The following is a 23625-nucleotide window of genomic DNA, read 5'->3' as shown; positions in this document are numbered from 1 at the left end:
ATGAAAAAACAAAATAACATTTGTTTGTCATAGTTTTTTTTCCTTCTAACTTTTCAAAAATGTTTTTAACCTCACGTGGCACGCTCAGCTCTAATGCCTGGTGTCCAAAACACAGTTCATCAAACTGAAATAAAGCCTGTATAGTGGGAAGAGGTCATGGCCCCCATGTTGACCTATTCACTCCAATGGCAAACAAGGGTGTTGCCAGAGTTGTGTTGTTCCTGTGACTCCCAGGAAGCTCTGGCCCTCGGGTTGTTTTCTCCCCCCAGCACTCGGCCCTTTTTTTGTATATTGCAGCCATTGTTAATTCATGGCATTGTTCAGGGAGATCAAGCAGTGGTTGGTGGATGTTTATTGCCAGTGAAAGGCTGCTTGACTTTTTTCAAATTTAGAACACTGTTGTTTGTTGTTTGGGGCTGAAGATGCCCCGGAGCATGTTTCTGTCGTCGCAGGCTCTGATCTTCCAGCTGGGCCGGTGGTGTCAAGTGATTTATATTCCGTATGTCATGTGTAGAAGCAAGTTGCCCTTGGGGACATAATGCACTTTTCTAACGACAGCCTACTTACAGAGCAATTATTTTTTTTAAATGACCTAATGACTTGATTTGTTAGTGAATGGTTCGTGTTGGTACATGTTAGCTGTTAGCACGTGTGCATCCTGTGGCAAAAAGTAAGACTGAGTTAGACCTGAATTTTAGTAGTTCTTCAACTCTTTCCTGAATATGTATCTCACTTAAATTGTTCCCAAATGTTTGAATATCAGCTGTTAGAACTTTTAGAAAAGCTATTGATTAAAGGGAAGTATTTTTTGTTTGTAGCCAAAGTTCTAAAGTCAAGGAGTTGAGATAAGTTACTCGCAAAACCCAAGGCCCCTTTTGTAGTACATTTAAAACCCTGACACTACCATGAACTGAAAAGTGATCAGTCCTGAGCTGCAGCGGCGTGGCTGCTATAAATACTCAGATGTTTGTCAGACATGTGTTCCTCTGCACCTCATACAGTTTGGCCGCTTGATGCCATGTGGATGGAAACACAAGAATAGCTGTGTGTGTGTGTGTGTGTGTGTGTGTGTGTGTGTGTGTGTGTGTGTGTGTGTGTGTGTGTGTGTGTTGCTGCATCCTGCTTCTCGAATGGCACCAAAGTGCCAAGAAGGCAATTACCTTGTCAGAGATGTGGCAAACACATGTGCTCAAGGCACTTTGGTCTTAACCAAGTGTTTTCTCTTTAAAAAAAAAAAGAAAAAGAATCACAGTCTTTTTTTTCCCGGGCCTGCTTTGTGTGAATGGGTCTGAGCAGATGGCTTTTCTTTTTTTCTCTGCAGATGACAGATAGGTGTTGGCAATAAAGGCACCTGATCTCGATGCGGCCAATGCATAGACTTCCTAAACTGGAGTGTGAGCAGAGATTGTGCAGACACCTCAACCCCTTATTGAGGCATCTGGAGCATCTGTTTTAGTGCCGGCTCTATCAGACGACTGGTAGTTCCGCAAGTTTGGATAGGCTCCTAAGGCATCATTAATCAACTGCAGCATATACATGCACCAGAGAGGATGGATGTTTAATAAATCCCTAATAAAGGAAAACACAGCAGCACCAAATATCTTCAGCGGGTCGTCCAACGACAGAGAGGTCGGCGCCCCTCCCCGCTTAAAACTCCTGTCTTCATTCTTAACTAGTTTCCAGTCATCCTTCCATTCAGCTCTGAAGATTGACTCATTGTGCTCCGTCAATGGGCAGATAATAGCCGTGTTACCTTGTTACCTGAATGGCTTTTTTGACCTCAGGGGGTAGTGCGGTAAGGAGAGTCCCCTCTTGGGGAAGGGAATAAAAAAGGCCTCACAGTGGCTTTGTTTCGGTCAACTCTCCCCAGCCTGTTTCTCACATGGTCGTGGTATCCAAGAGGATCAGCCCCAACACAGAAACCTTTGGTTGGATTACAGCATGGTTAGAGCCAAGACTCTACATGCATCTTTGATATGGCAGTTTGACTATGATCAGTTCGCATTTGCATGTCAACCCAGTGGATCTTCTTCTTCTTTTTTTTTTGCCCGGTGACCGTCACTGCCAAGTATGTGCCTGCCAGCCCTGGGTTAGACCAGTTTGCTTTTCATTCAAATCTAAAATGTGCATTGCAAATCTCACAGATGATCTCAGCTTAGTAGGTCCTGCAAGCTATTTGGCGCAGCTCGGATCTAAGAGCATTGCACGGCTGAGTTGCTGCGCTGGAACCACAGGAGCAGAGGGTCCGAGCAGAGGTGGCACGCAGGATGTGAGAGATGAAAGTGCGGGTCACATGCTCGCTGGTTCCCTGTGCAGTAAGAGTGTGAGTCTCCCCCACACTGCACAGAGTGAGTTCGCCCTCACCACATGTCTGAAGCACAATCCAATTTGGAGAGCTTTTGCACAGGCATGTGTGGCCAAGGAATTCCATTTTTTTTCTGTGAAACTGCAATCGCCTGCTCTGGTTATATTTTCAGTTGACTTTTCAAAGGTGTAAGCATGATTAAAACATATTTCTCTTTCATCATGTGCCCTCTTTTCAGTTCCTATGGAAAGATTCTCATTAGATTTATGCATTCTGCAATTTAATGGATCCTGTTGGGCTTTATTTAGAGCTGAAGGAAGAAACTTTAGATTTTTTTTTAATTTTAGATAGATAAAGTTCCTTTTCCTGGCGACACTTAGCCTATTTTCTAAACACTGTCAACAACACTCTAAATATTTATTACTTCCTGCGTCATCAACACACATGCACTGACCTTAATTCAGCCTCTGGAAACCTCTCATTTCCCACATGACACAACCAGTTGGATGAAAAAAAAAAATACCCTAATCAAATGCTTCAGTGGTCAAAGGAAATGTAGAACCCTGCGAGGTCAACAGACATGTTTGCAGAGATGAGACCAGCACAGGCAGAGTGATTCTTTGCCGTTGTGTAAACACAGCCAACCAGTCACGCGAGTGACGACGATGTGACAGTTGAATCTCTGGCTTTGGTCAAAGCAATGCAAGTTTAATTTGACTATTAAAACCCTCAGAAATGGGTGTAAGGTGTCCCGGGCACTGTGATACAGCGTTATCGAGTGGAGGAACGGAGGAATTAAACGACTGCATCGATATTGCCATCAAAGCAGCCGCCTTGGACAGATATGCACCAGTAACCACGGCTTATTGGAGGAATGCGGTCGTTGTGTTTTTTTTTCCCTTCTTCCATCGAACCGGATGCCCCGGGCCCATGCAGTTAAAACAGACCGATCATGACAGATCATGTCCTTTGTTGCGTTCAAGGCCGAGGGATTAGAAACACTGAAGCGAGTCTACTTGACGGTTCTCTCCCAATCAGAAGCCCTCAAACTTCTGTCAGCTGTAATGTCATTAGGACTGCCAAGCGGCCTGCGATTTCATGATCCAGCACCCGCTTTTGGGTTCAGCCAAGCTATATTTGGGCAGCCGCCAGATTAGAGTGCGTTCAAAACATGTTCAGACTTGTCCATACTTTCCAACTTCTCCGCAGAGACTCGCTGAATTCCTCTCCTGCTGTTCACACAGTTTAAAAATGTCAACAATGTGGGGCACAAAGACTTTTGGTTGGACTTTGCGAGGAGAAAAGAAATGGTGCCTTTCTCATGTTGACATGATTATGTTGGTGATGTTTAGGGTTGGTATTGTTTGGAGGTCACTGTCCACTAGCTGTGACTTGTCCCTGAGTCTGTCGGCTCTCCTGTTGTTGTTACATTAGGGAGTGCTGACGGAGACGACAGCTGAAATGGGTTAGCCTTTGTTATTGCACCACGGATGAGCCTTCAGGCTCACGATCAAGCATGGCTTCACAAACACGTGCACGGGCAGAAGGATGGATGGAAGAGTCTGTTTGAACCAGGAAACCAAACGCAGGCACGTGTGTACACCTGGACGATTGAACAAACAATCCTCATGACCCTTCTGCGGTTATTTTGCATGCAGGTGCACAGCACATGACATGATGGTCACCTTTTGAAAAAAAAAAAAAAAAAAATCATAAAGTTGATTAGGTTATAATTCAATTCATTGCATATTGGGAATGCTGTCAGAGTTTTGTTCTTGAATTGTTTGAGGAGGGAGTGGTGGCCCCGCTTTGGGAAAATTGTGGCCCTGGAGGAACAATTATGGAGACTCTGTTGATTTTGTTGATCCTTCCTTTTGTTTCCACGAAGACACCTGGTGGACGCCTCTCACCTGCCTCTTCATCAGCGTTTGCCCGTGACGCCCTTTCCAGCCAGAAGCCCATCTATCATTTATGGGAACGCGACCATCCCTCTCTCTATTTGTCACGGTTGGAAGGCAGACCCACAACAGGTGTTGGCGGAAACTACAAACAGGCCTTTTGCAACACAAATGGGCGGAGTGCTGCAAGGTTTATAGGTGGGAGTGGTCTGACCTTGTGTGCGTACAAAGTCAGTTATAGGTGAAGTGTATTAATTGGGATTCCCAAGGATGTGTCATTCAACGCCAAATGCAGGAGTCATTTCGACCGCAGCGGCGTCTGCGTCATCACTCGTCAGTACCTTCTGTATTGGAGATGAATCACCAACCTCCACCGGCAACCCTGCTAGCCTGGAGCTCAAAGCCTGCGAGCTGTGGATGCATTGGTGCTCCGTCATTCAGAGGTTGTAAGAAGTCAGTCACTGATTGCCATCAGTAACAACTGTAGGTACATGGAGGAAGTTAAAAGGAGATTGGTGAGGAGACCAATGCACGTCACCACGGTGAAATCTTGATTTGTCTCTGTTTTTATTTCACAATTGACAGCTTTGTCTTCTGGAAAAATATTTTATAGCACTGTTGTTGTTGCCCTAGGGAGGATAGATGGGCTAATGATGCTCTCTGGTCTTTCTGGTCACACTCCTCCACGTTTCCTCCTCTGCAATTCAGCTGCGTCCATCCATTCCCACCGCCATCCGCCCGACCTCTACCCACTTCCCTCCTCTTCACTATAGCAACCTGAGGTTTATTTACATGAGAAGCCAATCATTCAGCCCTTTGCTGGCAGGTATTGTGGCTGAAGGAGTGACTGCCGGTTGCAGACGCCTGGTTGAAGTGCTTCTGGATTTCCCCAGGAGTAGAAAGCGCGGGCACCAAACCGCAGTATTGTGTGAAGATGTGCCAAGACTGAGGATGGAATAGAACTTTGCTGTGCCAGGGTTCGTGATGGATCCGCTGTTGGTCGGTTTTGTTTGTGTAAATCCCCTGCTTGGCTCAGCAGTTGATTCCCTCCGTCGACTTAAGCAGGCAGGCCTTTTAACAAGATTTGATGGAAGCATTATCCTCAAGGAGATTTTTGGCAATTAGCAGGTACTTTTGCATCGATGTCTGGAGGGATCCACACTTGGACCCCAAGGATGCTTTCCCATGGCAAATCCTTGGTTAATGTCCTTCCCAAAACATTGTTTTGTCCTTATTGTGGGGTCCATAGGCAGCCATTGTGTTTCCGGTTAGTTGCTTAGTAATCAGTGGGCAAGGCCACCCTGATCATACGTGTGACGAGATGAAGGCTCTCCCCTGTGCTGTTTTCCGTGACCTGTTTGCGTCTCAGTGTCTCTGACTAAACTGGGGTTTAAGTTTTGACGGCGGATGTCACGTTTCAAGACCGGTAATTTCCTTTTTCTTTCCTCCTTGTCTTTTTCTCCCTCTCTCTCCCTCTCCACCTTTTTGTTTCCCAGCCTCTTAGCTCTTGTGCTCCCTCCATTCCTGGTCTCTTTGAAAAGAAGCGTGGTCCTTAATTATAGTTTTAGGTAAACAGTGTATAGGGTGAAGCCGGGCAAGCGCCTCAGAAGTTTGTTGTCCCACAAACAGTGCAGTCTCTGTGCAGCATCCCTTCTTCATTAGCTGCTGGGCCACACAGAACTCGCGTCCGCCCCGTTTCTGTTCCTGCTTTCTGTTGTGACTCGCGGCCAGAAACAAGCGAGATCAATTGCGAGCCCCTTAAAGACTCATTCCCCATTGTGTCGCACATTTTCTAGACACAAAGACTTGTGACTATCCTGGGATACTTGTCAACAGCCGGCGTCTCAACAACGGGAATGTTTGAGGGGCCAGGAAGGACAGAGGATTGTGGTTGGTTGGTTTGGAAGTGGGAATGGGACACAGGAGGGGGGAGTTTGAGACATTTTTGAGGCCTTTGTTGCTTTCTTTAGTGGGTGTTTATGCTAGTGGTAACTAGCAACAGCGACTGGCCAAAGAGTGATTGGTGTTTCTGTCAGACTGGGAAGTTCCTGCTCTGAAAGGCTGCATTTACCTGCCTGGTCTGCTTGCAACATCGTTGTTTTGTTTTTTGTGCTTTGTAAGCTCCAATAATGCATTTTTTGTTCATAGTAAAAATTGCATTCTTGTCCTCCCAAAATAAATCATTAAATCAAACCAATCGTTAAGTCGTTAATGACTTACAGCTGCTTCCACAGCTTCAATAAAAGTTATGTATCCCATTTTTGTGGTGACAAAATATTGAAAGAAAAGAGCCTTTTATGAACACAGTATTGTCCTCCTGGGATATTTTCCTGTTTAGTGAGAGCTAATGTGCAAACGCTCTGTAAAAAGAATCCATTGCAGGATCAAAGTAGAAATCAGTTGAAAACACAAGGCCCATTTTTTGGGGGGCCATGGCATGAATTGTATCCAATTTGTTCTGCAGATTGCTTGCTAGCGGGTTGCTCCTTTATGTCTTTTGCACTTATTTTCGTGGCTGTCGAATAACGAATCATCAGCACCAGGCGCTTGAACTGTATCTGCGAGCTTCGCTCAGCCGAATTAGGCTGAATGGCGTTAACAGGTTACGCCGCGCATGATCGGCGTTAACGAGCAGTATGAGAACAATGTTTGGCATGAGCGTCACGAATCACCCATCAGGCGCAAACCCAGCGACCCCACGCAACCAGTTTGTCATTTCTGCTCTCCACGCCCATAACTTGGGTAACAACCGTCTGTCTGGCTCGCAAAGACTGTCGTAATGAGCCTCGAGCGAAGCGTCTCCCTCACTCCACCTTTGCTCTTCCGCTTCCCCCTCTTCCGTTTGTGGCCCGAAGTCATCGTACGTCACGTGCAACGACCGTCTAAATACTCCTCGGAGCCTCCCTCGACCTCCCTGACGTCTCACCTCGGCCCATTATCCTTCACCTCACCCTCAGACTCAACTAAAAAATATGACCAACCGAGTCCCAGCGAATACCTCAGAGGCCTCGGGGTGCGAGTTAGCCTTTCTGATGCGCTTCAGCCGCTCCTGGATACCAACTTGGACCCCTGTCTTCCATCGTCAGTCATCGTCCGTCACTCTGCCACCCGGCTCTGAGATAGAGCTGCTTTTGTGTCACCGTGGATGGATCAGCCACAGCTGTTTTTTTTCTTCTTCTCCCTCAGGAAGCCCAACAGAGAGATGTCACTGCCATTTAGGAGTCGCCTGTGTTTGAGATCAGTGAGCGCTGGTGAAACACTCTTTGTTCACTGTTGGAAGCGGCGACGAGACTAAAACACGGGTTTGCCGTGGGTCATCCGAGTGATGTCACTGACGCCGTCGCCATGACAAGCTTTTTAATAGCGGCGTCTCAACTCCTTGTGCGCAATTTGTTCTAGGCATTGCTGAATGGCTTTGCTTGTCAGCGTCTTGAAATGTGCACTTGTGAATTGTTTCGTTGGAAGCCAATAGTCAAACGAGAGCCGCCGCCTTTTTTTTTAAACTGTTCCCTGTTTAGAAAATTGATGGGAAGATGTAGAGCAGCACCATTGTGTAACTCCGGGCTCCAGTTCCCATTGGAAGGGCCAACCCAGCGTGTGTGTGTGTGTGTACAGGCTTTGTTGTTCTGTGAAGTCATGCATTAGGATAGCTTAGCAGTTGCAGAGAGAAGCTTTTTTTCCTTCTTCCTTTCTAATTACAGCACAGCCTGGTCTGGCCTGAGACCCATTGTGCCCGAGCGCTGTGAATTCCCACAATGGGGTTGCTCAGCGGAGAACAATGAGTCAAATTCCTGGACGGTCCCCGCAGGTTCCGAGGCCGGGCTGACAAGTGCAACAGCGGAGATACAGTGGCTATGCTGTTCCACACCCGGTAGCTTTCCCACTGCTCAGCCCCAGTGGGGATATTGGTTAGTGTTTGTGTCGCGGGGCGGCCTCGACTCCCACCGGGAGCACAGGGAGGGGTTTGAATGTGGGAGGTATCGACAGGGGGTTGAGGGGATGGAGGGGGTTGCCTGTTTCGTCCCTTTTGTGGGAGGTGAAAGACTCCTCTGGCGTAATCAAATCCCTGGGAATGAAAAGTTGGCAACTGAAAGCTGTATTTAAAAAGCATTGTCTGTCAACACCCAGCAGCATTTTTGCGTAAATACAGAGCACTGACAGGTTTTCCGAAAGTCGTGTAGCAATCTTTAAGGTCTTTCAAAAGTCTTTCATCTTAAGCATGTCGGGTCCTGGCTAAGCTGTTGTGCACTTGGCTACATCAACCACAGTATGTTTTTTTTTTTTTTTTATCTGCTTCTGAATGGAATCGACTCTTCAAAGTCACAAAGTCTCGGAGACTCCTGCTTTCCCAGCTGCGGAGGAATATGCCTCCGCGTGTTTATGCATATACATCTACACAGCAGTGCTGTTGTGTTGATAACCTACCGTGTGAACCAGTGCGTGGCAGGGAAGACCCCACAGGGAAGAACAGCTGCTGCTTCACGACATTGAGGCTAGCGTTTCTCCCGCAACCTGCCGTTCTCGTTTCAGAATCCAACTACGTTGAACAATTTTTTTTTCCCTCACGGAAATTGGAGGCAATGATTGGCAACCTGTTAATCAGTTGCAAAGTTTAGAAGTCACAGTGGTAAGCTGCACATTTTTAGACAGGAAGAGACGTTTGCTGTTCTTATAGAGATATCAGTCCATCTTCAGTCCAAGCAACTTCCATACCCGCTTTCTCCTACAGTCCAGGTCGCGGGGGGGTTTTGCTGGAGCCAATCCAAGCTGTCATAGGCCGAAGGGAGCGATCCGCCCTGGACAAGTCGCCAGTTTATCACAGGGCCACATTGAAAGACAAACAAAGACACAATGACCACTCACACTCGCTCCTACGACCAGTTTAGAGTTCCCAGTTTGCTTCGCTTGCATGTTTTTGAACTGTGGGAGGAAGCTGGAGAACCCGAAGGGAACCCACGCAGACACAGGGAGAACAAACAAGAGAGCAAACTCCACACAGAAAAGGAGGCCAGAGGAATGGAAAACACAACCGATGCTGTTGTTTCGTATGTTAAGAATCGCATACATTCACAGCACTTGTCTTACCAGGATCATTTTTTAATGAATAAAATAAAGCAGGGTGAAAGTTCTGTGTGCTTTGGGTCATCGGTGCGTTTATACTGCACTGATTTTGACCTAATCCGTTGAGGAATTTTCAGCTGAATGAATTTGCCTCACTCAAAAGCGCTTTGCTCAACGCCGCTCTATGTTATCGACAATGTAAACGCATGTGACACCAGTATGCGCCCGCGCCTCGACTCCCCAGTAGCACCCGCTCGCCCCGGTCGAAGAGTGTCAACCAAGTGGCTCAGGGAGGCCCATAAAACTCCAAAGTGTTCCATCCTGCGCAGGCTTTTAAAAGCATTTGCACGGCCGCCATCCCCCTTTCCTCAATTCCACAATAGCCTGACACTCTATCGCCTTCGCCGCTTGCTGTGGCTTTAATGAAAATTGATAGTCTCACACGCCCCGGCCGCCATTGATCGCCGCCCAATAAACGTTTAATAAGCCCCACTTTTATTCGTGGGACGGCCTTATTTTATGCTCGCGGTGTCAAGGGTTGAGGACTCCTGGGATGGATTCGCTGTACTGGCCTTCCCTTACAGCTTGCGCACTCTCTCGCAAAGTAATTTGCTTTTTTTTCCCCCGACACGTGCGTGTTTATTCTCATCATGGTGCGTTACCGCGGCGCCTTGGCAAAGTGCTAGGTCTCAATCTGTGGCACACTCGTGCGCAGCGAGAATGATATTTCAAAGCAGCTGCCGCCGCTCTTCAAAGAGAATGCAGATCAGTTTGAACCCCGGCAATGACCTCGGATCGCCTGAACTCTAAAGTCTGACTTTTAGGATCAGGGAGAGGGTATGTCAGGAGGAAGTACACGCTAATTAATGAGTCGGGAAGCCAAAAAAAAACAAACTCAAGTGGAGCATAGGCCTTTGATTTGCCAATTAGTGGATGTAGATTAATCCTCAGGGCATTCCTTTCCGCTGTCTTTTTTTTTTTTTTTTTTTCCATATCTTGGCCGTCTGAATGATAGTTTGTGGCTCACTCAAACGAAAAGAATGCTGCACACTCAGAAGTCATCCCGGTGGCCTGTCTTGCGAGAGGAGTGGCACTGTAATCTGAAAAACACAGCTTTAGCAGCACAGAAAAAAAATAAATAAACTGTGGCCTCTGCACGTCCAAGTTTTTTGTTGAAATGAAAGGCCCAGTGTTTGTGTTGGGCTTGTGTTGTGGGCTCAGGCCCTTAACGTCTAACGGCCACCGGACCGTCAGGCCCTCGGCTTAAAATTCTCCAAAGTCTCGCTGCAGAATAAGCCGGCAATGAGGAGGGGGGTGGTGGTGGGGGGGACCTAATGAGGCTAACTGGGTTTGACTGGTGTGAAGGTTCAAGGATAACAAGTCACGATGGAATTTTCCCTTTGATTCAGTGGACATGACTTGTGCACTCGCTGATATTTTGCCAAGGAATGAAAGCGCTTTGGTAAGCGAGGTGTTGGTGGCTGAAAGGAATTTTGTTGTGTTTGATTGGCAGCCCTCTGTTGGTTGCATGACAATGTATTACAATAGGCGACGCTTGATTTCTGACTGCGTCAGTCAATAACCACATTGGAAAAATTACACAGCAGCTCCCTTTTATGTGCATTTATTGGTTCGCCTACACTAGAGTAGTGAGGCCTCGAGTGTGATGCTTCCTCATCAGATATTAAAACACATTATTTTTTCCTCTGTCTTATCGATACAGTATTTAGCACTTATATTTCTGGATCTGTGTACGCATGATCTGTTCTTCTGTGGAAAAAAAACCCCAACTGATTTAACCTAAAGCTAATCAACCACGTCATGGGTTTTTCCTCACACCAATGCTGAAAAAGGTAAAAACAAACTGCATGGGTGCCAACAGGCAAAGATACGAACCATCCACACACACACACACACACACACACACACACACACACACACACACACACACACTACCCTCGTCTTTTTTTTTTTTTCTTTTTCCCCCACAACACGTGCACAGACCGACTGTCGCTGAGGTATGAAGACACGAGGCGCCGTGGCCTATATTTAATATGGTGTCAATATGGACGGCGTTATCTGCATTTCAGTTACATGCTCCCTATAATAAGCAACACTTTCTGTGACCTGAATGTTGGGCTGAAAGTGGACCTTCCCTAAAAGTGTGTGTGTGTGTGTGTGTGTGTGTGTGTGTGTGTGTGTGTGTGTGTGTGTGTCTTTATTTCAGGGAAGCAGGGCACAGGGCCATGCATCTGCAGCTGCCCCTTCTCTGTGCACTCTTTGATAGGGCAGATGATAGTGTTTACTCACACACACACACACATACACACACACACACACACACACTCACACACAGACACATCCATGCTAAAACGCACAAAGGCCTGGTCTATGCCGCCATCCCGACATGACTTGCTAACACCAAGAGGCCTGTTGTGTGCAAAGGGAGGACTTGTTTGTTGCTTGGCTTGTTGTCACCAGTTTATTATCTGCAACTCCCTGTGATACGTGTGTTGTAGCGCATTAGTTACAGAGGTAGCAAGAGGTAACAAAGGGACATCCATGTCCCTGGCACTCACTGACACACACAGGGTTTGACACACACCCCGGTTATACTGCAATGTTGTTTGATTAGCCTAACAGTCATGGGGGCTTCAACCGTTTGCTGCTGTTTCACAGTGGATTTGTTTGCCAAAGACAGTAGTTCCACCTGTTTCTTATTTGTACTGTACACACACACACGCACACAGGTGTGTCCTAATGAATATTGAATATTCAGTGGTTTATTAGGTCCTCACTTTTTTTCTTTTCTTTTTCTTTTTACAGTAGAGCTGTATTACTGACGGTTAAACTGTAGCGCGCTGGTGAGTGGCTCTATTGTCTGTCTGACCTATTTGCCTCCGGCAACCTTTTCTTTTTTTTCTTTTTGTCTCCCAGGCTTGGACGACAGCCTCCAGCAGTACGTCAGCAACTTCGAACGGGAGAAAATCAGCGGCGAGCAGCTGCTGAAGATCACGCACCAGGACCTGGAGGAGCTGGGCGTGGCGAGGATCGGCCACCAGGAGCTGGTGCTGGAGGCTGTGGACCTGCTGTGCGCTCTGGTCAGTAGACGTGCGCTAATGCTAATGCCAACATCTACATATGTGGGTCAAAGGAAAGTTGCTTTCCACATTTTCTGAACTCGCTAAAAGCTGCTATTGTACGTGTAGCTGGAATAGATCTATCTATCCATCCGCCTTCAATACCAGCTTCTTCCTGCACTCATTGACACAAATAACCCCTTGGACAGTGGGACAGGTGGCGCCAGGCCATCTCATCAGCACATGTTTCATTCTGCAGCCACGCCCCGTATCGTAACTTGAGACGGTCTGCACAAGCGAGCTGATGGTGCGACGGCAGCTTGGCGTTGATATAACTCGGTATGCCTTCAATGCGACAACGTCTCAACAGGTGGAAAAGCGACGTCGCTCAACGCTAAAAAGTCGAGCTGAGCATCTGGAAGAGCTTAACATGAAAGACCACCAGGAGTTCCTGTTAACTCAGGAAAAAAAGACACTGAGCAGCGGACACCTGCTGGATCACTCTGTGACTCGCACTTCTGGTCACCCCCCGGCTCCCCCACCCCACTTTTCTTCAACATGTTGCGTTCACAATTAATCAGACAGTTGAGACATGCACAACCCACACAGTCCGGCCGTCCATATCTCTTCTTCTTCTTCTTCTTCTTCTTCTTCTTCTTCTTCTTCTGTATATATATAACTGGAGTCAGGTCACGGCAGCAACAGTCTCAACAGAGACACCCAGACTTCCCTAGCTCCAGTCACCTCCTCCAGCTCAGCTGGCGGGATCCCAAGGCGTTCCCAGGCCAGCCGAGAGACGATGTCCCTCCAGCATGTCCTGGGTCTTCCTTCCTGGGAGGAAACATAGATCGACCAGTAAATTGAGAGCTTTGCCTTTCGGCTTAGCTCTTCGACCTGGGGAGGGCAAGCCACCTTTTTCCAGATGAAAGATCATTTGAAGGTTTTTCCCAAAGAGTACGTATTAATTCTTTACGGCTACCGTTGGATTTGAACACTTGAACTTGACAACGTCGGCCGCCCCCCTCCACTCCCTGTCCATTCTTTGGCACGTCTGTACTGTGGACAATGAAATGAGCCAGTGATGCAGAAGTTGATGCTCATCAGTTCCCAGAGAGCGGCGCAGCCCCAAGGATGTTTAGGAGCAGCAGCGTTCTTTGTTGAGGAGAGGGGAACGGGTTGAAAGACCCTCGGGGTGACAGTTGTTTGTCTTGAACTGTGTCAACCGCCAAGCTCATGGTAAACGTGCAGAAACAGTTGGAAATGACAGTTTGATGAATTGTTAGATAAGATGGGAGCTTCTTTTTCCTATTGGGAAAATTCCCCTTTTGCATGCGGGAGAAGAGAAAATAGAACAACAACATTGCATTAGCTTTCGAAAACCTCTTCAAAAAAACGGTTATTCTTGTTTCAGCCGCGCTCCAAATCGCCTCCCATGGTATATTTTAGATTTTCTCCTTAGGTTTTTCAGTGGCCTCCCTGGGAGAGAACCAGCTGCCCCTCCATCCATCATCACAGCTCCCAGAAGAGCTGCCAACAAAAATGTTTTCTGCGCCCAAATAAATCGTAAGCACAGGGAAAGCGATGAAAGCCGCCCATGCTCCGGCTTAAAGGGAACCAGGTTTTTTTTTTTTTTTTAGTCCTCCAGCAGATGGGATCGATTTGGAGCTTTATCACTTCCTGTGCTATAAAGGTCTCGTGTTTTGCGCCCCGCGCTCAAAATCTGTGTCAGCATTTCTTGTTTTACGACTCTGTAAAAAGGCTGTGCGTTTAGGCCCTTTTGAGTTTGGCTATTTTCACTCTGGTGAAATGCAAAAGTTTGGTCTTTTCTTTATGGGACGTTGCAGAGCGCGTGCAATTATGTGCACGAGCGGCAAGCTGAGCGCCGTCATGGTCTTCAAACTTCATGTCATTGTTTATACTCGACGTGGCCTGCAGTTCAAGTGGGGCTTTCCTGCATTGCTCCTTGTGCAACCTAGAGCAAATACGTTGCTTATAGCTTACTTATTGTTGCTTCTTTCAAGAAAAATCATATTGGCCATTAGACGGTCAGAGTCATTTTTTCAGTCTTTGTGTTTTCTGAAGAACTTTGGCTATTATTGTGCAGTGGTGGAGAAAAGTTGGACACCTCATGCACTTGTGGTGTACTGCCTTGCGTTATGAATCAGTCCAAAGTCTTCATATTTTAGTGCGGTCACCAACATTTATCCACATGCTGCATGTGCACTTTTCTGTTGAACTCCAAGAGTTTAGAATCATTTCCATTGGTTTGTGATGTAACCAAACGCACCAACAAAAAAAAAACTGTGGCAAATATTTAATGACAATAATTGGGATTGACTGAGGGTCTCCGAGGCTCAAGGGTGCCGAAAACCTTTCTCCACGACTGCAAGAGGGTGTCAACATGTTCAATAGTCTCTTTTTATTATCTGTAAACACCCTCTGGCCTCCGCTGTGCTTCTTCACCGTGAGGTTTTTCATTGCAAGCCATCATTTTGACTTAACCGCTTTGAACAAGTGCTACCAGTCCAGCTGCACGAACGGTCTTATGCAATTTAGCATGGCTCTATTAAACAATTAGAGCAGGAATGCTGGACTCGCAGTGACCGTTCACCTCTGACTGAAGCCGTCTGGGTAGCTGCTTCCCGTCCGTCCGCCAGGGCTTTGCCTTATTAAGAAAGAGACCTTGGCCTGTCACGTGTCCCGAGGGGAGGAAACAACCTCCGCGCCCGATACAGCCGGCGTTAAATGAGACAAGGTCACTGCTACTGACAGGACCAGTGGCCACAAGGAGCCATAAAAAAAAAAAAAAATACCTGTGCACTCTCACACTCAGCCTTCACTCTCTCCTTCCTTTCTTGGTTATTCTTAGATCACACGCTTCCTGTTGAAGCCCTCTACCATCGAGCCTTGTGCACATGCTCTGAAATATAGGCCTCCACTGTCCAAACCTGCACCCACGACCTACTGCCCTGCAACGTGATGAGACACTCCTTCCCTCCTCCCATCAAATGCGAACAAATTGGTGTCTGGGGACGAAGAGAAGAGATTTCAATTAATTAAAACCGGAATTCAAAGGGGCCCAACTCCCCCTTTTTTAAGCTTAGAAAGCCGTTACTCACTCAAAGATCTGCGTGGAATGAGATATACATACTCTGAGTCCCTACAGGTCCCCAGTGCCTTTGCAACATGCATAAAAGACAGATTCTCTGGCTTTCACAGAGCGGTTTCACGATTCTCCCCGAGGAATCTCACAACCTTCGCAGTCACATTTCAGCGGAAACGCACGTAAAATGCAGAAATCCTACACTCCACAAAACTCTTTGAGCCGAGACGAGATCCATATAACACCTGCAGCGCGGGCAGGAAGCTCTGTGTTGTGATTTAACATTCTCCATTTCTCCCGAGGTCCCCCAACTCAAGTCTTTATTCCCCACCACCCTCCTCCCCCCCAACGCACGGGAAACCTCAGCCGTCGCGATCCTCCGTTTACTGTCTGTGACAAGGGAAGAGCGGCAAAACGTGGCTTGAAATACTGTTATGGGAGTTTGGAATTGCATTTGATTGGAACCAGAGAGCTTTGCTGAGCCGCGGTGGCTTCCAAGCGCAGCTGCCAGCGTGGGACAAAAAAAATAAAAGCCGGCGGGACATCTGGGGGCCAGTCACTCGTGAATAAAAAAGAAAGGGCAGGAAGACGCTTCACGTGGGGGGAAAAAATGCTGTTTTTAAAATCAATGAGTCAAAAAACATAAATATATATCCAAAAATGAACTTTTTTTTATGCTTTTAAACTACATTTGCACTTTGACGGCGTCACCTTGGACCACTTCGGCTGCAGCGTGAGCCGTGATTCATGGGGGCTACTGTTTGACAAGCTCAAATAATCCAGTGATTCCATTGGACACGGTGTGTGGAGAGGGTGAGAGAGAAGGCGAGAGGCAGCCAAACAAAATTAGACGCTAATCGCTTGCAGATCTCCTCCGTTGTTTTCCAACCACGTGCCTTTTTTTTTTTTTTATTCCTCGCAAAGCATATTTGGCTGCTGGCAGGCAGGCGACGCAACCTAAGCTGATATTTTAGCAAGGAGCCAGGCTGTGAAGCGCCACTCTATTTTATTTTATTTAACCAGATTAAAAAAAATAAATAAACCTTGAGGTCATGACCTCTTTCGCACCCATTCATGGAGTCTGAACCCTGCAAAGACTTTGACGGAGAGACTTTTAAAAACGAGCAACGTGTTGAGGAACGCCGGCCCCACAGGAAGCAGTTTGTCCTCACGTGCGCGGTCTGCCCGCACACCCTGAAACTGAGGATGGCTGCAGGGCAAGTTTCATTCCCGTGCAGACGGCAGCGCGCACTAAAGAGGCCACGGCGCCGCCGTCTAACAGGAAACAGCACGTCTCTCTGAAGATAAGGCTCGGCTGCTGGGGGGCGGCGGGGAGGCAAAATTGTTATTGGGACTGTGATCGGACCACCACCCCAACCCACAAACACACACACACACACGCACACCACACACACAACCCCCAGCATCCACTAAGAAGGCCCATTCATTTCAATAGAGTTGCTCACCCGGTGCATATACGCCAAAGTAGTTTCACTTCCCAGCATGCCTCTGTAAACTCGAGTGATGCATCGGGACGCATCAGCCAATCAGAACGAGTCGAGCCAGAGTTTGTGCTGCGCCGTGATGTCATGCTAGGAATAAATGCTTTTTTTTCTGGGGAATTTCTGGGCTTTATACATGATTTAGAAAGATTAAAGTCCTTGACTTAAAAAATATACAATTTAGGTTTCTTGTTATTTATTGTCAACAGTTTAATTGGTATTCATTTTTGTTTGGCGGGCTATGGGAAAAATGCTTTTGGGGTCGCATGGGGTTTTTGGCTGCAGTACCTCGAGTGGCCACTGGAAACAATTTTGCCCTAATTTGCCATACTGCCGGTCCGCAACCTTCTACTTCTACTTTTTTCTTTTATTTTAAACATCTCTGTTTTGTTTTTTTCAGAACTACGGCGTGGAGACGGACAACCTGAAGACCCTGGTGGTGAGGATGAGGGCGGCCACCAACAGCCTGCACATGGCCACGTCCGACCGCCGGAAGAGCCCCGCCTACGACGGCAACGCCTCGCGCAAGCCGCCCAACGACTTCCTCACCTCGGTGGTGGAGCTGATCGGCGCCGCCAAGAGCCTCCTGGCCTGGCTGGACAGGTAAAAATACACCTGTGTAAATGTCGTCTTGGCCCTATTGAAAAAAAAAAGAAAGAGGTGCCCAGACTTGCCTGTTCAAAAGATTTTATTTTTGGCCCTTCAGTGTTGTTGCAGGTGGACCTTTGTATGTACCGACAACCTGTAATCTATTCTGTGCACATGGGCCAAAAAAAACTACACTATACTAAAATTGAGAAGCTATTGTGTGAAAGTCAATAGTGGCTGTTGTGTGTGTGTGTGTATTGGAGAAAGTCCATGCTGCTCCCCCAGCAGTGACACTCTCAACTCGGCGTTATAGCATTAAAGCGGCACGTTTTAAGCAGGTTGCCAGGATTAAGTGTGAGCTGGATAAAATTAAGCCTCCCTCTTTGTAGCAGGCTAAAGCGTGCACGGTGACGTCACGCTACAAACGGTAGTTGCCATGCTAAGATTAGAGCGGTGTGGGAAAAAAAAGACATCCCAGTAGTTTCGTTATTGTCTATGTTTTTCAGTCACTGTTTTTATGCGCTGAACCGCCGCAATCGGATCTCTGAGACGCTTTCAGCAGACGCGAAAGAAGGGTCTGCAGTCTGTCCCCGATCCCTAATGTTCTCCCTTTTCCCTCCTTTGTCCGCTCGCAGGACCCCTCTGACAGGGATCAGCGACTTCACAGTCACCAAGAACAAGATCATTCAGCTGTGCCTGGAGCTCACCACCACGGTGCAACAGGTCTGCACGCTACTCTGCCCAACAACACACACGTGTAGCAAACACACACTACCTTCTTTTCCCTGCCGCCTCCTCCCTCTCCTTTTTTTTTTTTCCACTGAGCGCACGTTTACCCCAAAGGCCGCAAGACGTGTGTGTAGCATGAAATGGAAAAGCTAGTAATGGGTACGAAGCGCGGTCTGGCAGCCACTGCCGGAGCCAGAAGCTGGTATTCTGAGCACTTTTACAGGGGAGCGCCGATGTTTTCCTTGGGCCCTTTACCTAACGATGGGGACCCCCCGTGGTGTGTTGCTGTTTTTTAATGGTACACATTGCTTTGGTCTTCCAAGTTTGGTTTAAAAAAAGAAAAAGAAAAAAAAAAAAAAAAATTGCCCGCACGGCATGGCGCACTTTTAAAAGTAGCTGCCAACATTCCACAGGCTGCCGTCCTCCTCGCAGCCATGTGGTCCCTCTTGCGGAATAATGCTCTCGCCGGGTGTCTTGCAAAGCATTTCCTGCGTGTCGGTTTAATGCCTCAAAAGATCAAGATGTAGTCGCTATATTTGTCTGGGCACGGCGGGGCCTCCGCTGCGAGTGCCAAGCAACTAAGGAGCGGAGATTTAAAGGTCCAGTGTGAAATATTTGGATGGAGTGATGATTGTTATATTGTTAAAAGCTTAATATATTCATATATACATTAATAAAAGGTTACAATGGCAGAACAATGAAATGTCATTTGGTTTTCCTACACTCAGAACGGTTCTCATTTATTTCTAAGAATATACATAGAGCAAAGGTCTTGCTAGCAGTTAGCTGCCATCTTGCACTACCATATTTCTAAGGAAGCCTGGTGTGGCCAATCCAGCCTGTCTAACAGTGAGTTTCATGGTTAGGGCGACTACTCGTGTCTTGAAGTAAACCAATGAATTAGAAGGTGGACGTGGTATCCAGGTTTAGGTGCGCAGGCCAACGTAGTTCACTGGCAAGCTTAGGAGAGCAAGGGGGATACAAAGAGCGCCACATTTTAAAATTGCTTGATTGACGTCACTGTTTCTTCTTCAAAATCTCCAAATATTACACACTTAACCTTTAAATGTCTTTGCCAGAGGAAGCTGACAAGTAGCATCCGGTATAAACTACAAATTCCGCCTGATTGTGCTGCACATGCATCACATGCTGCTCCTCCTGCAGGTTGCCACATCATTGTTGCCCACCTGGCAACTCGTATTACTCCGCCGGGGAAAGTGGCCGCCTCTGAAGGAGACAGGTGTGGTTTCTTTACAGAGTTATCGCACCGCGGCACAAATCCCTTTCCCAGGGTGCCTCTTTCCTCTTTCCGAGTCTGAGGTTTCAGCATCTCCGCCGTTTCGCTGTGAGCGTCTCGGTCACGGTCATTGAGGAAACGCAGGCGTATACATTTCCCACGGAGCCTCGTGGGGCCGAGAGGCGACCGTGTCAACCTCGGAGGTGCTGAAAGAGACTCGCAGGGCCGCAGATTGACTCCCACTTAGCAAAGCGGGAGACGGCGGCTGTTTGCGCCCCATCTCGTCGCAATTATCAAATAAGATGCAAATTGTTTAAGCCCACTGACGCCTAACAATCTCCTGCAAAAAATAAAAACGTTCATGCAAAAGTACGGGGCTAAGTGCTAGCCACGGGGATAATTAAAAGGTTGCCCAGCAGTTCTGCCACCACAATTTGCTTTTATGATGAGGGAGGACAGCGTGAGGTTTTTGCCCGGCTCAGTCGAAGGGGGTTTCAACTTCACACAAGTTAAATTTTCTGCCAGGGGGTAAAGCCTCGCTCACGATGGGAAGCAACCGTGAAACTTTTGACTTCACCCATCCCGGCTGACCCGTCAGCGCTGAGGTCATCCTTGTCTGAAAGTCCCCTCAATGCGGAAGCCTTAGAATTAGACTTGAAGGTTGTTGGTGTTTTCTTTTTTTGTCATCTTAGGCTATCACTATAGTCTAAGAATAGAAAAAGATGGAGCAGAGTAAGAGTTTGGGTGTCTACAGTGGTTATTTCACCCCAGCCACTCGCACAGTTTTTCCTGCACAAACTGTCTTTGCCACTTCATCGCTCGGCCACGCTGATGTGCCGCGGCGGCGGATCAAAGGGCCCGCGGAGCGACGCGGCGTCATCCGATCCGCACCGGCTGTGGGAAAACTCGTAACGTTAGGGATCAGTGCGCCAGGGGAGTTGTCCCCGACCCTCCGCTGGGCCTTCCATGAGAAATTTGGTTGAAAAAAAAGAAGAAAAAAAGCAGTGTGATTTTGACTCTGGGATCTGTATCGGGTGGTGGAATGATTAAATGTTACAGTGAAGGATTTAATGCTTGAAAAAAATGAGAAAGATTTGACTTGATTTTCATAATGTGCTTTTTAACTCGTTTGGGGGAAACTTTTCCGCGGCTGGAAATTCTTGGAAAAATACATCGGAAATTTTGCCCGGTTGAGAATTTTTCCCTAGGTGAACATTTTATTGGTTTTCAGGGGGGTTTTTTTCCTCCAAGGAAGAAAAACAAAACACATTAATAAAGCTTTTTGTTGATACACTGCAAGTCCTTCAACGTGGCATTTCACCTTGATTCCACGTCGGCAGTTTGTCTTTGAATTGGAGCCTGCACCGGCGGCCACAGACAGACCATGAACCCTCCCTACCCCCCGCCAACCTCACCCCCCGACCCCCCTTCCCCCCAGCGTGCAAACAAACCGACGGCACGACAGGCTTCGTGCTTTTGAAAACACGGGTTCCCCCTTTGGCCTGGCGGAATGTGCAAGCTTATGGAAAAATTTTAGAAAATATAAAGGATGAAAAAACCACATGCACCCCTCCTCCCCCTTTATTTGCCCTCCCCCTGCACAATAGATTTGCAAAGAGCAATGGAGGCTCTTTGTTTCGGGGCTGCACATGCCTCCGCACGCCGCTAATGCCGAGCGGGACTTCATCCTTTATCTCCTCTGTTTGCGTTTGAGTTTGGGAAAAAGCGAGGAGCAGCTCAGGTGACTTTTCCTGCGCTGGTGAAGTTTTGACAGTCGTGAGTCGCTGGCGTTTTGACGGTGGGGTGGGTGGGGGGGCATTGCTGTCGTTCAGCCGCTTCCATCAACAGGCGGGGAGGAGGGTGGTGGTGGGATTTTCACTGGCAGCGGCAGCACAGTTGTCACTGGAGGCTGTTGCCTCAGCTGTGAGAGGGCGACGGCGGTCGGCCCTCCAGCTGACGAAGCCAAAACAGCTCCAATAACTGCTCCCGTGTCCAGAAGTCCGCTGGTCACGACGCTTTTCTTTCAAAGCGAAGACTTTTCTGTCTTTTAGGGTTCAGCGACAGGCGCTGACCTGCTTTTTTATACCAACTTATTGCTTCTTCTTAGCCCCCACACCCCTCCCCTCTGTGAGTTATAGTCACATTGTTTCAGGCCCAACCAAATCTTAATCTTAATGTCCCCCCCCCCCAACCCTACAAAGGGTCGTCTGCACACAATTACCCAATCCGTAAATGTCAGTGTAGCAGTTCCTCTCCTCTGTAGTTTACTGAACCACACGACCGTTACACAGTTAGGGCTCTGCAGAATTTAGCAGCAGGGCGGTTGAAATGTAAAATGTGTTTATTTTGAGGTTTTCCAGTTGCTCAAAGTTCTTATGTTGACATTGACATTGTGGATGTTTTTATTTCATTGAGTTTCTCTGTAAATGTATTTCTTTGGGCAAAGAGGCAGATCATGTAAGATTATTCTTCTTTCTGCTGTCTTTCATACAGGCGTTGGGAATGTTTGTGTTTAATTGTTTTGTTTGAACTCAGTGAATGAAATACATTTTTTTTAAATGGTGGTATCACTTGTTTTGCACCCTGGGATGCTGATCCGCTGTCACTGTGCTGTCACTGCAGGACTGCAGCGTCTTCGAGATGGAGGAGAAGATCCTGGAAGTGGTGAGTGAACCTCCTCGTCTCTCTCTCTCTCGAGAGAGAGAGAGAGAGAGAGAGAGAGAGAGAGTTTCTGGTTTTTCGCGTAGCGCTTTTCGCAGTAAGATGATCCCTCCTGAAAGAATAAATCAGACCAGGGTCTGTAGGTTCCTGGCAGTGGAGGAAGCTCACCGACAGTCCAGCTATCAGTTAATGTTTCTTTTTTTTAATGATTGTCCCAGACCTGTTTTCACCTACTTTTGTTCTTTCTGCTCGCGCTCCTTTTACGTCTCTGCCATTCATACTCATAAGGGGGCATCGCGTCCAGCTTTTGTCTGATTTCGTTGTGGACTGACCGGCTGAGTATTGTGGTCACGCACGCACAGACGGTGCATGGAAGAGAAAAAGAAAAATCCAATCTGACATCATTCCTTGTTTCTCTTGTGTGCCTCTGCAGTCCAAGATTTTGAACGGCATCTGTGATCAGACCGTGAGAACCACCTCGGACCCGCTGATGAGTCAGTCGGCCTGCCTGGAGGAGGTCCACATAAGCAACATCAAAGCAGGAGAGGGTCTGGTGAGGAATGCTCATAGTTTAGGGATGCAGCTTTTCATAATATGAACCACACGTCTCCTTGTGCTCTATGACTACATTTTTTATTAGAAAATATATAAATATGAATTTATACACTACCAGTCAAAAGTTTGGACACACCTTGTCTTCCTTTTTTTCATCTTTTCATCTTTTCTACACTGCAGATAGATATTGAACACATCAGTCAAAAGTGTCCAAACTTTTGACGGCTAGTGTATGTTTTCTATTTCTTTCATTGAAAACTCTTAATAGGCTTCTTTCTTTTTTCCCCCCCACTAGGGAATGTACATAAAATCCACCTATGATGGTTTACATGTCATCACGGGAACCACAGAACATGTAAGTTTTTTTGTTGCTTTGATTTTCATTACTGTCCCTCATAATACTATTATATAAAATGACTGTGGCAGTCATCCTGCCACTTGCTCATTCTCTCGCGAAAGAGACAAAACTAAACTAAAGTGTAAAAAACTTGTTGATTGGAATCAGGAGACGAGCATTGCTCATCCTCGCGGGCGGGCGGGCGAGCGGTTGCTTGTTTGTTCACTCGGCTAACGAGTAAATATCACGAGCAGCCTCCGCACGCGGCGCTTCCTACCTCCTCCCGCACACCGAGACAGCCTGTCGGTGACTAAGACGCCGGCACCATCGCCACTTGTTTCCTCTCGCCTCCGGTTCTGACTTGTGAATCGGAGCCCTGAATCATCGCCGCCCGCCGACGACCGGCTAATCCTGTTTGCAGTTTGTGTGCTGCGGGGAAGAAAAAAAACAACAACAATTCAACCCAATGCACGCGCGGGCAGACGGTGTTTGTTTGATGTCGGGGGAGGCAGTTTTGATCAGCAGTCCGGGACTTTGCTTTTTAAAAAATGTGTTTGTGTGCGTATTCA

General features: G+C 47.4%; 1 protein-coding gene across 1 annotated transcript in view; it reads left to right on the top strand.

Annotated features, from left to right (window-relative positions):
- Window positions 1-23625, top strand: part of LOC142888994 (connector enhancer of kinase suppressor of ras 3-like) — a 44960-nt gene that overhangs the window by 1887 nt on the left and 19448 nt on the right. Inside the window, exons 2-7 of the mRNA XM_076027511.1 lie at window positions 12202-12365; window positions 17350-17552; window positions 18173-18260; window positions 22126-22167; window positions 22598-22717; window positions 23015-23074. Of these exons, the coding sequence (XP_075883626.1) occupies window positions 12202-12365; window positions 17350-17552; window positions 18173-18260; window positions 22126-22167; window positions 22598-22717; window positions 23015-23074 (677 nt within the window). The remainder of the gene's footprint in view (window positions 1-12201; window positions 12366-17349; window positions 17553-18172; window positions 18261-22125; window positions 22168-22597; window positions 22718-23014; window positions 23075-23625) is intronic.

This window comes from Nelusetta ayraudi, unplaced genomic scaffold (assembly GCF_046127955.1).
Source record: "Nelusetta ayraudi isolate G7.1 ecotype Tasmania unplaced genomic scaffold, CSIRO-AGI_Nayr_v1 ptg000021l, whole genome shotgun sequence".
NCBI classification, from domain to species: domain Eukaryota; kingdom Metazoa; phylum Chordata; class Actinopteri; order Tetraodontiformes; family Monacanthidae; genus Nelusetta; species Nelusetta ayraudi.
The sequence above is the reverse complement of the archived record's forward strand: the minus strand, read 5'-3'. Positions and strand labels throughout refer to the sequence as shown.